The sequence below is a fragment of the Ochotona curzoniae genome, unplaced genomic scaffold, assembly GCF_017591425.1.
Source record: "Ochotona curzoniae isolate NIBS_2020 unplaced genomic scaffold, NIBS_Ocur_1.0 scaffold_4701, whole genome shotgun sequence".
Lineage (NCBI taxonomy): Eukaryota > Metazoa > Chordata > Mammalia > Lagomorpha > Ochotonidae > Ochotona > Ochotona curzoniae.
The window spans coordinates 41,139,916-41,156,556 of record NW_024467122.1 but is presented as its reverse complement, the minus strand read 5'-3'; the positions used below and the strand labels follow the sequence as shown (position 1 = coordinate 41,156,556).

General features: G+C 45.0%; 1 protein-coding gene across 2 annotated transcripts; it reads right to left on the bottom strand.

Moving 5' to 3' along the window:
* Window positions 1-43: 43 nt before the first annotated feature.
* Window positions 44-9,956, bottom strand: METTL3 (methyltransferase like 3). Of its 2 annotated transcripts, XM_040970045.1 has the most exons (11): window positions 9,718-9,956; window positions 5,197-5,414; window positions 4,706-5,110; window positions 3,615-3,790; window positions 2,801-3,017; window positions 2,398-2,585; window positions 1,904-1,942; window positions 1,660-1,768; window positions 1,484-1,549; window positions 1,216-1,328; window positions 44-262 (listed from the first exon to the last, which is right to left on the bottom strand). In XM_040970045.1, the coding sequence occupies exons 1-11, from the start codon at window positions 9,815-9,817 to the stop codon at window positions 151-153; spliced, it is 1,743 nt and encodes a 580-aa protein (XP_040825979.1). In that variant the 5' UTR covers window positions 9,818-9,956; the 3' UTR covers window positions 44-150. The 2 variants fall into 2 exon arrangements, with proteins under 2 accessions (XP_040825979.1, XP_040825978.1); XM_040970044.1 differs by lacking the exon at window positions 9,718-9,956 and having other exon boundaries at window positions 5,197-6,000.
* Window positions 9,957-16,641: the final 6,685 nt, after the last annotated feature.

Here is a 16,641-nt window from a genome sequence, read left to right as displayed (position 1 = left end):
GCTATGCGGCAGAACCAGAATTTGATCTCAAAAATCTAATTAAAATACAAATTTTTATTTAAATAAGCAAAAAAGCTATTGTACAAATACTATTCAGAAATAGTCTGCAGAGCCATGGCTGTGGACAATAAGCTCTGAAATGAAGTGCTTCTACAAATTCTTAGGTTTAGAGATGATACCATCTGGATACCTTTGTTTGAACCGTGCAACCACATCTGGATCTAGTAGGTGGATCCCATCCAGTTGGTTTCCAAGTGTAATCCTAAAGGGAAAGGGGGAGGTGCAAATCAGAAATCACGGAATTAAAGATGTGTACCTTTTATTAAGATTGCCTGTTGTTGGGCACAGCACAGCAGCCTAGTGGCTAAGTCCTCGCCTTGCACACACTGAGATCCCATATGGGTGCCAGTTCATGTCCTGGTGGCCCTGCTTCCCATCCAGCTCCCTGCTTGTGGCCTGGGAAAGCAGTTGAAGACGGCCAAAGCCTTGAGACCCTGCACCCGCGTGGGAGACTTAGAAGAGGTTCCTGGCTTTGGATTGGCTCAGAACCAGCTGTTACTGTTGCGGCCACCTGGGGAGTGAATCAACAGATGGAAAATGTTCCTGTCTGTCTTCCCTCCTCTCCATATATCTGACTTTCCAATAAAAATAAATATTAAGAAAAAAAAAAAAAAGATTGCCTACTGTCCCAGTTCTTACCAAAAGTTCTTAATGTCAGAATAGTATGTATGGCCTGGTGTGACAGCCCAAATTGGTTAATCCTTCACTGGTAAGAATTGGCACAGATCTTTGGTGCTAGCAGGCTGGATCTTTATTACCTAAGGGTCAGTAACTGATGCCTCGCCTTGCCTATTTCAGTGAGTAAAATGCTATTGGCAAGTGTTTTAAGGGATAAAATACTAAAATTTTTGACAAAGTGAGTACATACTTAGTAACCACCAGGGGGCAGGTTCAGTACATCCCACAGAATGGCTGAGAATGATCCTTAAATTTTTAAGAAGCAGAAACCCTACAAAGCCAGTTCTGGACCTAGAACTTAGCAAGTTTCCACTGAACGTAGAATTTCATAAAAGCTTAAATACAAGTTTAATCAGCTTGTTATTCCTCTGAAACTCATTTACTGACTAATGGGATATGAGATGATGCCCCATACACTTCACCCTTGGGTATAAGTAGTTTTCACCTTGGGGATAGCCTCTTCTACAGTCATCTTACCAGTTGGGTTGCACATTATGTGGTCGTCCAAACAACTCAATCTTGCGAGTGCCTGGGGAGAGTCTCTCGATCATGCCATAGATTTCATCTGGTTTGTGACTAGTGGAACGAACCTGGGAGGAAATAAAGATTCTAGCTACCATTTATAAAAGATTGTACTTCTAGCCTCTCCCACTATCTCTGTGATCCAACTGAGAACAGATGAGAATATACTTAACACAAAATAACTGACACCAATGAAAATGTTGATGCCCAAGGAAGCACATACCTCAGCTACGATCACATCACAGTCTAGACCCTGGTTGAAGCCTTGGGGATTTCCTTTGACACCAACCTGCTCACCACAGAGAACAAGTGACCTTATGAAACAGCAGCCTTTGACATTAGAAATCAAACTATTCCTTTTATGCTCCACCCACCAACCTGGGCCCCACTTCTGCTCACCAAGCAATGTTCTTTCCCATGGTTCAACCAGTGACCAGTACGGCCTGTCCGAATGATTCGTTGCAATTGATTTGTCTTCACCCAGATAATTTCATCTACCCGTTCATATCTGAAGCGTGAAAAAGAGAACTAGAATTTTAGCCAGGTCTTCAGTTTTGGAGCAGTACCATTGAAATATCCCTGTGTAAATATTAGGCCTATGAAAATTCAGAATTTCGCTCAAAAGAAAGCAATTGCTACTCACCCCCAGAGATTCAGACATTCTCTGCCCAATTCCATGGCCCTAAGAAGAGGTAAGGAATAAACAGTTACTTGTTTGCTGATACTCTTTTTCCTCTCAAAAGATGTGCTTTGTTAGAATCATCTTTTCAATAAACACTGACATGCAGGACAGGATAAGGGCAATGGGGTATAACTAAGATTGAAAAGATAAAACAGTCTCAGTGACCTACCCTTTTTTCAATGAGCAAATGAAGAGTTAAATATAATTCACAGTATCATGTGTGTTATAAACAGGCACTGGGGCTCAGGAGGGAGGGAGAAAAGGCTGAGTCATACATTCATAGGAGCTAGGAAAACCCAGGATTTTATCTCCCGCCCAGGGCTTCCACCATTACAAATGGTCTTCAGAAAGTTCGTGGAAATGTGTATTATGAAACCTCTTAATTCCATTTTCCATGAACTTTTGGAAGGTTCCTATAACTCTGCCCATACCTACGTATCTTTGAACTGCATTACCTGCCTGTGACCCAGAGGAAGAGAAAGCCATCATCCTGCAGTACTGGTATGTTGAGCCTGCGCATCTCATCATCTGTCAGGGTCCCATAGGGCAGCTCCATGTGAATATCCCAGGGTGGGTCAGCCATCACAACTGCAAACTTGCCCAAGATACTGACGTCCAGGTAGCGGATATCACAACAGATCCACTGCATGAGGTGGTATTTGGTCATCTTTCCTTCCTTCACGTTCAGATTCATGGCCCCAGTCCCTCATTTGCATTTCATTCTCCTGCTCCCTTATTAAGCCTATCTCTTCCCACTCCATTCCCAATCAGCAATAAAGACTGCTGGATTACACCTGCTTTCCTACATGTATGGCTGCCTTACTCAGAAGTAAGTGTAGGAAGAGTTTTCTCAGGTACCTGAGGAGGGAAGAGTCGGTCTGCATTAGAGTCACCGCCAACACTCTGTGTAAGAGCAAGTTCCTGGCTTGGAGTATGGTCTTTGCTACCAGGAGCCTCAGAATCCATGCAAGCATCAATTTCATAGTGAACATATTTGCAGGTATCCATGTGGAAACATGTGTTCAGGAAAGAACAATCACCTAAGGACTCATCAGTGTGCTTATTGATAATTCGCCTGGGGAAATGAAAAGAGACGATTAGAATCAAGATGGTACTTTAGGAGAATGTCCCACAGTACAAGTTCCAAATGGTTTCAAAGTGTCCTTTTATTACCCTTCATTTTCTCTCATTAGAGCTTCCGCCAATAGTTTTACAAGAAGGGAGGCAGATGACATGGATAATCCACACTAAATAATTCAAATTCCTCTCTAAGCAAAGACATGGCTACCACACCACAGAAAGGAATTCTATACAGGAGGACTTGATTGGCTAGGGCAGAATGAAATACAGATCCAGTAGGCTTCAATCTCTGTTTATGTTAAGATCCTCCCAGAGAACCTTAAAGTTTCATTGTGGTTCAGATCCACATGCCTTGTTACTACAAAAAGGGGACACTTTAGGAAATCTTCCATCTCTGGGAGAACAGCCTAAATGCTTCACACAATGCCACTTCTAAAAGTATGCCTAAAGTATGTCTTTAAAGACTGGAGGACTCAGACAACACATGAATTGATAAGATTAAGGAGAGGGCCCCCAGTTAGTAGAATGAATACACTGAAAAGGAATGACTGCTTCTCAGAAACCCATCCCACTTCATTCCTTCCCAAGAGACCTGAAGTGCAGCTTGCGACAGGGTCGATCGGCATCACTGGCTTTCATGCACTCCTCCTTGGTTCCATAGTCACAGAATTCCTGCACTTGTGCCCGACCTCGCGAGCGAAATTTTTCAACAATGGACTGTTCCTTGGCTGTTGTAGTATTTAATAGCTCTAGGATCTCCTGACTGACCTGTGACAGAAACAAACCCTGGTCTTAAAAGGGTGTGTAGATCAAATTATTTCGTAATCTCCATAAATTCTGTTTATATGAACTAACGGTATGGAAAAACTGGAGCCCTTTCAGATTTCTCTCCAGATCAAATATGCTTTGGTTTGGAAATTAATTCCTAAGACTAGTTGCTTACTGTTAAATTCCTTCCCAGAAAACCACTCATTTTTTATTGGATACTAAGCCAAGCAAACTGCTAACACTCTATTTATCTTTATAATTCTATAAGGGGAATTGGGGGCACTCTGATTATCCTCCCATTACAGATGAGAAGGTAACCCATTTAAGCTCACAACAAAAAGTGGCAAAAGGAAGTAAACTCATGTGGGTCCAAGAGTTGGAACCACTGGAAGGTTAATTCACACTGTTTAGTCATCAATTCCTATGACTGCCAATCCATATGACTGTCTTCAGTATTCCTCTAAATTCATTGCCCTGTATTTCTGCATTTGTATTATCCTGATCTGAGCATTATTCCAAATTCAGTTAGAGTTCCTCTAAGTCAGGGTCTCTCAATATTGGCGTTACTGCCATTTTGATTTGGGGATAGACACTTCCTGAGACCTGAGACGGGGAGGGGCAGGGTGGAATGGCAGGGAGAGAAGTTGCTTTATTATTATACAATGTAGTAGCATAAATATCAGCAGTCCTGTTCTGAGCTGCTAGATACAAGTAGCATTCCCTCATGTAACATTCAAAAAATGTGTCCTAATTGCCAGAGTCCTTGGTGGAGTATGGGGGTAATGCAAAACCATTCCCACTTAGGAACTACTGCTCTAAACCCTCAACTCAAACAGCTTACATTAAGGGCACATCCTTCTCAATCAAAGTTCTAATTCAGAGCATGCTGTGAGAGTATTTCCATGGGACCCCTACCTTCTTGCTCTGTTGTTCCTTTGTAGACTGTTGGTTCAGAAGACTCTCTATCTCCAGATCAACATCCGAGGCGGCATGTTTCCTTGACTTCTTGGCTGGCTCCTTGACTTGTTCTGATGCTGAAGAGGCCAGTCCAGAGGTTAGAGAGCTAGCAAAGGGAGCTGCTGCTGCGGAGTCCTGCTCTGCACGCCGCTTCTGCCCTGCAATAGTCCCCGCTCCCTCCCCAGGGCCTTTCTTTTCTGCCACAGCACCCATCATGGCAGAGAGCTTGGAATGGTCGGCATAGGTCACAAGAGTGGGATGCGCATCATCTTGCAGGAGACCTCGCTTGACCTCAATCAACTCCTGAGCTGCAAACTTCTGGAGGAGGCTTTCCACGCCATCTTGAGTGGCAGGGGCATCTGGCTACAAAACAAGGGAAGAATAAAGCAATATGAAACTTACCATAACCTGAATGTAAGCAGCAGATCCCTATTCTACCCAGGCATTACCGTGGAGATGGCAAGACGGATGGATACAGCATCAGTGGGCAGTGTTAAGGTCAGATCAGAAAGATGATGCAGCAATTTCTTCTCTAATTCAGGATCTGTAGCTAATTCAGGAATTGCTGAAGCTGTGCTGGGCTTGGGGCCACCAGAAGTGAGTGCAGCAGGCACTGGGCTGTCACTACGGAAGGTTGGGGACAGAGCTGCCTCTGGATTCCTTAAATCTAAGAGTAAAGAGAAGTGAAAATCAAAATGGGCAATCACTGTTGGTTTACACATTCCTCCAGAGTCAAATACTCTAGCATTTGCAGTGTATGCATCTTCCATTTAGTGGAGGAAATTCTGTGATGAAATTCAGCACTAGATTCTCTTTCTTCAATCAAACTCAAGCATTCACTGCTTTGCTAAATTAATCCAGGGCTTTCTGAGCACCACCTACCTACCTCTGCCTCTAGATGTTAGGTGTGTCCTAATGCCTTTTCTGTGCTGTGTTTCAAAGGAAATAAATTAGCATATCATATGTAAATGTCTTCATCACTTCCTTTCACTCACTCTTAGGTGATATCATCAACCTACATATTAATAAAAGCCAAAAATATTTTTCAACAATCTAAGCTGGAATAAGATTCTTTCTCAGGCATTAGATTTGAATTCTCAAGAATAACACAAGCCAATCTACAAAATGACAGTGTTGAGGCAGAAATATATGACCTTTGATGCTCATAAACACAAGTCATGCAGCTTGCTGAAGCTTTGGTCACCACGTGATGTTCTCTACTACACTTCGTTTTAAAGATTTATCTTTTATTTTTAATTGGAAAGTCAGATATATAAAGAGGAGAGACAGAAAGGAAGATCTTCCATTCAATGTTTTTTTTTTAAAGATTTATTTTTATTATTTTTTATTGGAAAGGCGGATATACGGAGAGGAGAGACAGAGAAGAAGATCTTCCGTCCGATGATTCACTCCCCAAGTGAGCGCAACGGCCGATACTATGCCGATCCGAAGCCAGGAGCCTCTTCTGGGTCTCCCACGCAGGTGCAGGGTCCCAAAGCTTTGGGCCGTCCTCCACTGCCTTCCCGGGCCACAGGCAGGGAGCTGGAAGGGAAACAGGGCTGCCGGGATTAGAACCGGCGCCCATATGGGATCCCGGGTGTGCAAGGCGAGGACCTTTAACCACTTGCGCCACCGCGCCGGGCCCTTCCATTCAATGTTACACTCCCCAAGTGACTGCAACGACAAGAGCTGAGCCAATCCAAAGCCAGAAGCCAGGAGCTCTTCCAGATCTCTAACGCGGATGCAGGGTCACAAGGTTTTGGGCCGTCCTTGACTGCTTTCCCAGACAAACAGGGAGGTGGATGGGAAGTGGGGCTGCTGGGAGTAGAACCAGCACCCATATGGGCTCCCAGTGCATGCAAGGTGAGAACTTTTAGCTGCTAGGCTAGTATACAGGGCCCATTTTCTACTACATTTTTAACATCTACTCTGTTTACAAGCTGGGTCCCTTCACAACCTTAATAATATTTAAGACATTCAGAACAAAACGTCACCTTTGAGCAAGCCTTGTATCTACTTTCCTAGTTTAAATACAGATATTAAATTAAGCTCCTTAAAACCTGCAGTGGAATTCTGCAACGTAAAATCATAACATACATGCTGATTTGTTTTACAATTAGAAATATTATAAATATTATGGTTCCTTAGCAATTTGCACTTTATTAGCTGAATCAGCAAAATCTGACTCCAGTTCCTAAGAAAATGGAGCTGAACTACTCCAATCATTTTTGCTAGAATATTTCATGAAAACAGTAATACAAAAATACTCACATCCTGTTTAGAATATAGACTACACAATTCTAGACTAGCAGGAAATACTAAGGAACTGATAGAACTTTCTTTACTAATGATTCCTTTATGATTTGCCAAATCATTTTTTATTTTTTGGTAAGGCTTATTTTTTATTGGAAAGTCAGATTTACAGAGAGAAGGAGAGACACAGAGTGGCTAAATCCTTGCCTTGCATGTGTCAGGATCCCATGTGGGTTTGTGTCCCGGGTGGCCCCGCTTCCTATCCAGCTCTCTGCTTGTAGCCTGGGAAAGCAGTTGAGGACAACCAAAATCCTTGGGACCCTGTAGCTGCATGGAACATGGGGAAGAAGCTCCTGGCTCCTGATCGACCATTGCAGCCACTTGGGACCAAAGATCTTTCCTCTCTTTCTCCATGTCTGCCTTTCCAATAAAAGGAAATCTTATATATATATATATATATTTTATTAGAAAGGCAGGTTTTACAGAGAGAGGAGAGATACAGCAAAAAAAAATTCTTCAAAGAAAGAAAGGAAGGAAGTCTAGATGAGTTTTACATGCCTCTCTCAGCTAAAAATCTGTTAGAAATACAAGGAGTATATTCAATGCTGCGCTGTTACGGAACAGCTGCTGCCTCTAGTGCTCCAGTTCTATTCCCAGCCTCTCCACTTCTGATGTAGCTCCCTGCTAATGCCCATGGGAAAGCAGCAGAAGATGGCCCACATGCTTGGGCCCTAGCACCCAAGTGGAGACCCCACAGAAGCTCTTGTCTCCTGGCTGCAGCCTGGTCCACCCCTGGCCATTGCAGTTATTCAGGATGGAAAGCATCTTCTATCTCTTTCTCCATTCTCTGTGGCTCTGCATTTCAAATATAAATAAATAAATAAATATATACATATATATACATACATATATGTTTAAACTGAGTCTTACAAAAAAAAGAAAGATAACTTCAAGTAACTGGAGTCAGTGATAATTTAGGAGCCACTGTTTATGATAAAGGTGTAATTGTTACACCAGCCAAAACCCATATTCATAAAAAGAAACAGAGGAAATTAAATAGGAAACAAAAACAAAAGCTGAATCTGCAAAATGCCACAGGAGTTAATTTTTTTTTTAAAGATTTATGTATTTTTGGGACCGGCAGCGTGGCCTAATGGCTAAAGTCCTTGTCTTGAACGCGCCGGTATCCCATATGGGCACAGGTTCTAATCCTGGCAGCTCTACTTCCCATCCAGCTCCCTGCTTGTGGCCAGGGAAAGCAGTCGAGGACAGGCCAAAGCTTTGGGACCCTGCACCTGTGTGGGAGACCTGGAGGAGGAAGTTCCTGGATCTTGCCTTCGGACAGGCACAGTATTGGCCGTTGCGCTCACTTGGGGAGTGAATCAGGGGATGGAAGATCTTCTTCTCTGTCTCTCCTCCTCTCTGTATATCTGACAGAGAAGATCTTCCATCCCCTGATTCACTTCCCAAGCTGAGCCAATCTGAAGCCAGGAGCCCGGAGTCTCTTCCAGGTCTCCCATGTGGGTGCAGGGTCCCAAGTCTTCGGGCCATCCTTGACTGCTTTCCCAGGCCACAAGCAGGGAGCTGGATGGGCAGCAGGGCCACCCTGATTAGAACCAGTGCCCATATGAGATCCTGGCACATTCAAGGGGAGGCCATTAGCCGCCAGGCTACTGTGCCAGGCCAAAGGAGTTGAATTTTATACAGCAACAAAACAATTCTCCCCCTTGGGTAATTCAAACTATGCAATGCTCAACTATTAATTTACTCTGTGATCAAAGGACATTTTTTTCTTCCCTATCCTGCCGTCAGTTCAAAAATTACTAACAGCAGTGAAGGCCAAAGTTAACTGCCAAGCCCTCTATGACGATTTCACTGACTACACAAACTCTTTGCTCTCTCTTCATTGCATTGTCAATTCTATCACTTGCTATCTTACACTATTTCTAACATGTATCCTTGATAGCCAGCTATATTCTATACTTCTGGAGGGGCTGGGACAATGTCGCAGTTATCCAAGTTTAACTAGACTTATTAACATGAAAGATAGTAAGTTATGGTGTGAGGAGCCCGCTAGCCTATCTTCCCAGGCAACAGAAAGCGATGAGAGCAGGACAGGATTTGCAGCGGCAGCCTGTGATTCTGATGAACACTGGCAAAAGCTGGTACAAGAGTAATATTCACTATCCTCCCAGAATTCGGGGCGCTGGCGGGCAGGATGAAATCTGATAATCTTTTAAGAAGTTCTTACAAGGGGTATGGTACGACGGAGTTGGGGAGGGATAACATGAAGGAACAGTTTTAAAACTAAACCCATGTTTTTAATGTGTTCGTAAGTTTGTAAGCAGCTGAGTCCATGCGTCCCACGCCCCCTTTCCCCTGAAGTCATCTGTGGTCCAGGTTTCAGTCCTAGCTCCCTGTATCGCACACGGTTCAACAAAGCACAAGGAGACAGCAATCGCTAAGACGAAGGGTAAAAGAACAAGGCGCCCTAGCGGCGAGGAAGCTGAGGGTCGCAGGGCGAGGCTGCAGGGGCCGCTCGGAGGCGACGTTGGGGACGTCGCCGATCGTGGGGACGCGGACAGGGATCCGGCGTCCGCGCGCTGCAAAGCCGCGAACTGACTCCGTGGAGGGTGAAGGTCCCTGATACTGAGGAGACGCTTGCCACCCGCGGAAAGGACGGCGACCCGGACCTGCCCACCCCGCCTGAGCCTCACCCAAGTGCCCCGAGTCTTGCTTCCGCCTCCGCTGCAGCCTCTCCCGCAGCGAGTCCAGCTGCTTCTTGTGGGCTTGGATAGAGCTCCACGTGTCCGACATCCTCGTCTCCGCCGTCTCCCCGGCGCGGGCCCGTCTCGGATCGGCCGCGACAGACTTGCACCTCCCAAGCCCAGCTACCGGAGCTGTCCAGGTATCCCGCGGCCACCAGAAGACTACCCGGAAAGGATGCGGGAGCGGCGCAAGGCAGAAAAGTCACTTCCGGTTTCGCCGCTGCTCCTCAGCAGTAAGGAGAGTCGCATTAGGGGTTGCTAGGATGGCAGATACGTTCCGGACCCGGTGAGGTGGTGGCAGCCATGTTAGAGCCTGGCGAAGCGGCCATGTTGCATATTTAAGAGGACTCCTGAACCTAAGGTGAAAGAGTGCTTGAACAGATTCTTAGAATGTAGTGTCACTAGCTAGTTTTGATAGGTTGGTACTGACACGGTTTTTTCCGATATGTTTCTGTGCGTTCATTTACCAAAAAAAAAAAAAAAATATATATATATATATATATATATATATGTAGAGAGAGAGTATATATATAGTGAAGTCAGGATGCATACTTCCTCAGGGGTTTGTGAGGAAGACTAATAGAAAATAGATACGAGTATAATAAGGGGTTTATAAATACGTAGTCTCAGTCATACCAAATCCACGGGTATCACATATGACTGATTAAAACGGGACACCCAGCATAATTTCTAAGGCTCCAGTTGCATTCTTTCTTAGGAAAATTGGTTGCAGGAATATAACACTTGTGAAAATGAAAGAAACGTTTTTATTTGCACTTCTCTGAATGTGTAGTAAGCCTTGTAAGGATTTTTTTGTTTGCTTGCTTGCTTTGCTCTAGGTATTTAGCAAATTATTTAGAAGGCAGAGTTACAGAGGAGATCCTTTGTTCTCTGACTCACTTCCAGCCAGGGCTGGGCTCTGCAACAGCCAGGAGACTGAAACTCCACCTGGGTCTCACCTGAGTGGGTGGCAGGAGTCCAAGCATTTCGGCCATCATCCACTGCCTTCCCTGGTTCTTTAGCAGGAAGCTGGATTGGAAGTAAAGCAACCAGAACTAAGCTAGAACTTCAGTGTAGAATGCCAGTATCAGCTTAACGCACTGAGCCACAAGGCTAGCTCCAAAAGGCTTTTTTGTTCTTGTTTTTGTTTAAACTCGAGCCTCCTGAATAAAAATATTTTGGGAACACCTAATCTACTCAATGCCTACCTGATGCCAAAAAATTTCAGAAAGATTTAGGACCCGGCAAATAGTGTAGTAGTTAAAGGCCTCGCCTGGAACGTACTGGGATCTCATATGGGCACAGGTTCTAATCCGGGTGGCCCTGCTTCCCATCCAGCTCCCTGTTTGTGGCCTGGGAAAGCAGTCAAGGACAGCCCAAAGCCTTGGGACCCTGCACCCACATGGGAAACCTGGAAAAAGCTCTTGGCTCCTGGCTTCAGTTTGGCTCAGCTCCAGCCGTTGAGGCCCCTTGGGGAGTGAATCAGGGAATGAAAGATCTTCCTCTCTGTCTCTCCTCCTCTCTTTCAAGAAAAAAAACTTATGTGAGGGCCGAGTGTATGCTGGGCAGAATCAGGCTGGACTGCAACACCCATTGGTTCATGTGGAAGACAGAGCTGGAAACAGAACTGACCCAGCAAATGAAACCACCAGCTGATATGGGCAATGGACTATCCTGGGCCCCTGTACTGGCAAGCACACACAAGAATCTGGTCTGAGGTCACCTCAGACAAAGTTTTTTGGGGATCTCCCCAATTGAACTGCCAGACTCAGACCCCAAACTATGAAGAGAAGTGCAGGTTCCATGGTCTGACCATTGAGTACAAGTGTCAAAGCTGAGCCTCCTCAGAGGCTCAAATGGAGCAGTGGACAGCATACACAGGTGCATATGGAGGATATGGCAGTCCATTGGAACCTGCAGAGGACACCTGGTAGCACAACAGAGGACAGACAAATCAAGCAACTACCCCAGCCATGTGTTGGCAGTAGAAAATCTGGGCAAATGGAGACTCTAAGATGGACTATGTCAACCAATGGATTCTGTAGCGATTTCATCATGCTTAGAATGGCAAGATTGGCAACAATTCAGAGCTGTTGAATTATCAAAACCACTTGAGCAGGACTCTTGGAGCATGCCCCACTTCGGGGACCTGGGATGGGTAGGAGGTGGTTAGGGCTTCTCCTTTTATCTCCCCCTTTACCCCAGATGCAGAAAAAATAAAGCAGTAATGTGGAAGCAATAGTCTTACCCACTTTCCTGTAGCTCTTGACCCTTTGTTCCCTAATGAACTATGTAAAGATTGTCAAAAAAAAACAACTAAAAAAAAAAGACAGGGTCTCCAAGGTCAGCTGCTTAACACTGTAAGCATGTTTGTCTAGCAAAAGAAATATTCTCCTATAAGAGATTCACTTTCAAAAAAGATTTATTTATTTTATTGCAGTCAGATGTACAGAGAGGAGGAGAGACAGAGTTGAAGATCTTCCATCCGATGATTCATTCCCCAAGTGGCCGCAATGGCTGGTGCTGCGCCAATTCGAAGCCAGGAGCCAGAACTTCTTTCCGGGTCTCCCATGCAGGTGCAGGATCCCAAGGCTTTGGGCTGTTCTTGACTGCCTTCCCAGGCCACAAGCAGGGAGCTGGATGGGAAGTGGAGCTGCCGGGATTAGAACCGGCGCCCATATGGGATCCCGCCCGGTGTGTGCAAGGTGAGGACCTTAACCATTACACTATTGTGCTGGGCCCCTGGAAGAGATTGAAAGTTTGAAGGAATGTTGGATGTGGAAGATCTGACCTGGTATCCCTTACCTACAGAAGAAAGCAAGGTTAGCTGCCAGAAGCTTTTGTCTTCACATCCACTTTAGGTATATAACTGGGCAAATTTTAGTTAGTTTATTTGAAAAAAGAAAGGAAGAGATCCATTGGCTCACTTTCCAAATACTCACAATAGCCCAGCAAGCAGGCATGGCCATGCTGAGGCCACAGGAGCCTGGAACTCAATGTAGGTCTCATATGTGGGTGGAAAGGACCCCAGTTTTGAGTCACTCCTTGTTGCCTCCCAGAGTATGCATTAATGCAGGAAGCTAAAATGGGGAATAAAAATGGAACTGGAACTTAGTCTCTCTGCTATGGTGTATAAGTGTCCTGAGAGCTTACCTGTGGCATCAACCACCTGCCAATATAGAAGGATTCTTCTCAAGCTCTTTTGTTTTAAATTTCTAAAAATTTATTTTCATATCATTTGGAAGACAAATACAGAGAGAGATCTTCTGTCTGATGGTTTACTCCCTGCAATACCCAGGGCTGGGCCAGGCCAGAGGGAGGCATCTGGAACTCCATCCTTATCTCCTATTTGAATGGTGGCAACTCAAGTGCTTGGGCCATTCATCTTCTACCTCCCAGGGTGTATATTAGCAGGCAAAAAGATCAGGGAATGGAGCATTCTTTTTCTTTCTTTCTTTTTTTTTTTTTTAAAGATTTATTTATCTTTATTGGAAAGGCAGATATACAGAGGGGAGGAGAAACAGAGAGGAAGATCTTCCATCTGATGGTTCACTCCCCAAGCAGCCACAATGGCTGGAGCTGAGCCAATCTGAAGCTAGGAGCCTCTTCCGGGTCTCCCACATGGATGCAGGATTCCAAAGCTTTGGGCCATCCTTGACTGCTTTCCCAGTCCACAAGCAGGGAGCTGGATGGGAAGCAGGGCTGCTGAGATTAGAACTGGCAACCACATGGGATCCCGGCATGTGCAAGGCAAGGACTTAAACCACTACACTATCACACCAGGCCCGAACATTCTTAATTCCAAACATGCATTCTGATATGGGATGAGGGCTTCTCGAGCTGAACTTAACCTCCAAGCCTCTTGATGAGTTTGTTGCCCAAAAGCCACAGTTTTCTTTTCAGCCCCTCAGCCCAACTGTGTACTGCCTGAGAAGTGCAGAGAGCAAGGAGGGAAAGAGGCTCCTGGTCAAAACTGTGACCAGAAGCTGAACTGTGAGCAGGTGCAGACCGCCAGCCACACACTCGTAAGCTATTCCTTCTGCTGTGGAAGACTGTCCTCAGAAGTGACCGCAAAAATGCTTTCCATCCCATGTGCCCTTACTCAGTGGGACTTTGCCACTCCTGTTGGCAGCTGAGGAGGCCTTCTGAGTACTCTTGGCCAACAGAATGTGGCAGAAATGGTGTCCCCTGAGCTTCCGTGTAGCTCTTGAGAACCTGTGTGATTTCTGGCTTTGCCTTCTTGGAGTCCTCGGCCTGCACGGTAGTTTAGTTACTTTGTTGGATAAACCACTCAAAAAAGATGAGACCCTAAAGATAGATGGCTGTTGGTGTCTCTCCCTCCTTTTCAGAGGTACCCCACCTCCTGGCTTTCTCTCTGGAGGTTCTTTCCCCTTCCCTTTTCTTTCCCTGCTCACCTGGTCACTTTGCAAGTAAACTTCTGTGTCTTCAATCAGTTCCTGGCTTTTTATTTCTATATAAAGTGAACAATGAATCAACCAAGCTTTTATGGTAACAAATTTTCCCTGAAGCCCAACATGAGGCATGAAAAGACTTAGACTGGAGCCACGTGGTCCAACTCGGAGAAGACATCACAAGGTGAAATTTACATCCACATACCTATTTGGAGAAAAGTTCATCACAACACAGGCCATTTAGGAATTAAGAGCCAAGGAACGTAAAGAAGCACAGCATCTACCCTCACCTGCTTTCCTGACACTAGAACTTCATGCATTTGTTGTGAACTCAGTGGTTGCCTAGATCACATTCGTGCATCCTTTGAAGTACATCTTTCTTCTTTCTTCTTGCTTTTTGTCCTTCTACCATGACCTGGTGGCCCCTGACTTTGAGAACTGTGTGGACCCAGAAATGCTGACTCTGTGTCTTCATCACTGGCTCAGACCTTCCAGCAACCAAAAAAAAAAAAAAAAAAAAAACCACGTCAAGATTTCCTGTAACTGTGTGGAACACTGGATTCTGGGTTGTTACCCTTCCATATTCCTCCTATTGCTTGCACCATAAGAAAGCTTTCTAGAGCTAAGACTTCTGTGTGTGGAGTCAGGAACTTTACAGAGAATTTGAAGCCGTGATATAGTTCTTTCCTGCCCTCCCGCTCACCATCAATTTAAGTTCTGTGTTTCCCCTTATGGATATAGAGATTACAGATGTCTCCTTTTCTGAATTAGTTATGTTTTATGGGGTATGCAACAAAATAATTACAATTTAGAAAAAAAAAATGACGGTTAAAAGAGGGGCCAGAAATAAGGCCATCTTGGATACTCTAGCTCACATTGTAGTCTCCTATATGAGCCTAGTCCTCACTACAGGAATCATAAATGCATCTTCCAAGTGGGGTCTTTCACACAGTCCAATCATAAGCAAGTATCCAGCCCAGCATGGTTGCTTATTGGCTAAAGTCCTCACCTTGCACATACTGGGATCCTGTATTGGTGCTGGTTTATGTCCTGGATGTTCCAGGAAGGTCTTTATCTGTCACTCCTTCTCTCTGTATAACTTGCTTCTGATAAAAATAAATAAATGAAGTGGGCCCGGCACAATAGCATAGCAGCTAAAGTCCTCGCCTTGCAGGTGCCATATGGGCACTGGTTCTAATCCCAGCAGCTCCACTTCTCATCTAGCTCCCTGCTTGTGGCCTGGGAAAGCAGTTGAGGACAGCCCAAAGCCTTGGGACCCTGCATCTGCGCGGGAGACCTGGAAGAGTTCCTGCCGCCTGGCTTTGGATTGGCTTAGCTCCAGCTGTTGTGACTATTTGGAAGGTGAACCAGAGGATGGGAGATTTTTCTGTCTTTCCTCTCTGTAAATCTCCTTTCCAGTGAAAATAAATACATAGATAAAAGCAAAAAAAAAAAAAAAAAGAAGGCGCAGCAATGACCCTTTTTTTCCCACCCAGCTTGAAGGAAATTTTGTGTATATCATGTAAAGTGTCTTGCAAGCCATATGTATTTCCATACTTATTCCAGCAGATTAGCATCAATTCACTTGGGATAGATGAGCCAGTGAGATGTGATTAAGAGTGAAAAATGGTGGGGGTGAGGCTGGGAAGTCACCTGGAAGAAGACATTAAACAGAATGAGAAGACAATAAATTCAGGGTAAAGAAGGAAAGAAAATGAAATGTAACGTGTTAGGGAAGAGAAGTCAAGGAAAAAAGGAAAGGCAGGAGAGGAGGGGAGGCAGAATGCAAAGCAGGGAGAGCAAAGTAGGTCTGTGAGAGAGAGGGCTGGGGAGTCAATCTTCTGGCGGGCCTGCCCGAGGAGGGGCCCATCAGCATCAGAAGGCTGCCACCATAATGTGAACTGGCACCTAAAGCGAGGGCAAGTCTGGTTTAATTAGTTAAACAGCATTATCCATGTCTAGTGTGGATGGGAGGATCGGGGACCCACCTCCTTCCACAGGCTAAGAGGGAAAACAGCTTTACAAAGCCTCGCCAAGAATTCAAGAGAAAGGAACCGTTTCTTCCTAAGAGTTGCTTGTGTTCCCCCTCATCAGTAACATTTTAAAGGAGATCCATTTTAAAGCACCTAGAATGAAATAGTGATTTTTTTTTACCTTGATTTCAGCCAGTACTAGGTTAAACTTACCACCTACCCATCAATTTTGCAGCCAGCCTGCCATCAGCTATTTTATATAGCCGGAAGCTAGCATCACCCCTTATCACTGGAGGAAGCACCAAGACTGAGAGTCTACCCAGCTGGACTCCTGTGTGTGTGTGTGTGTGTGTGTGTGTGTGTGTGTGTGTGTGTGCAAGAGGAGGGGATCTTCCATCCACTATCTATTCCCCAAATGCTCACAACAGTGCAGGGTTGGTCCAGGCAGAATCAAGAAGGTAAAAACTCCATCTGGATCTCCTAGGTGG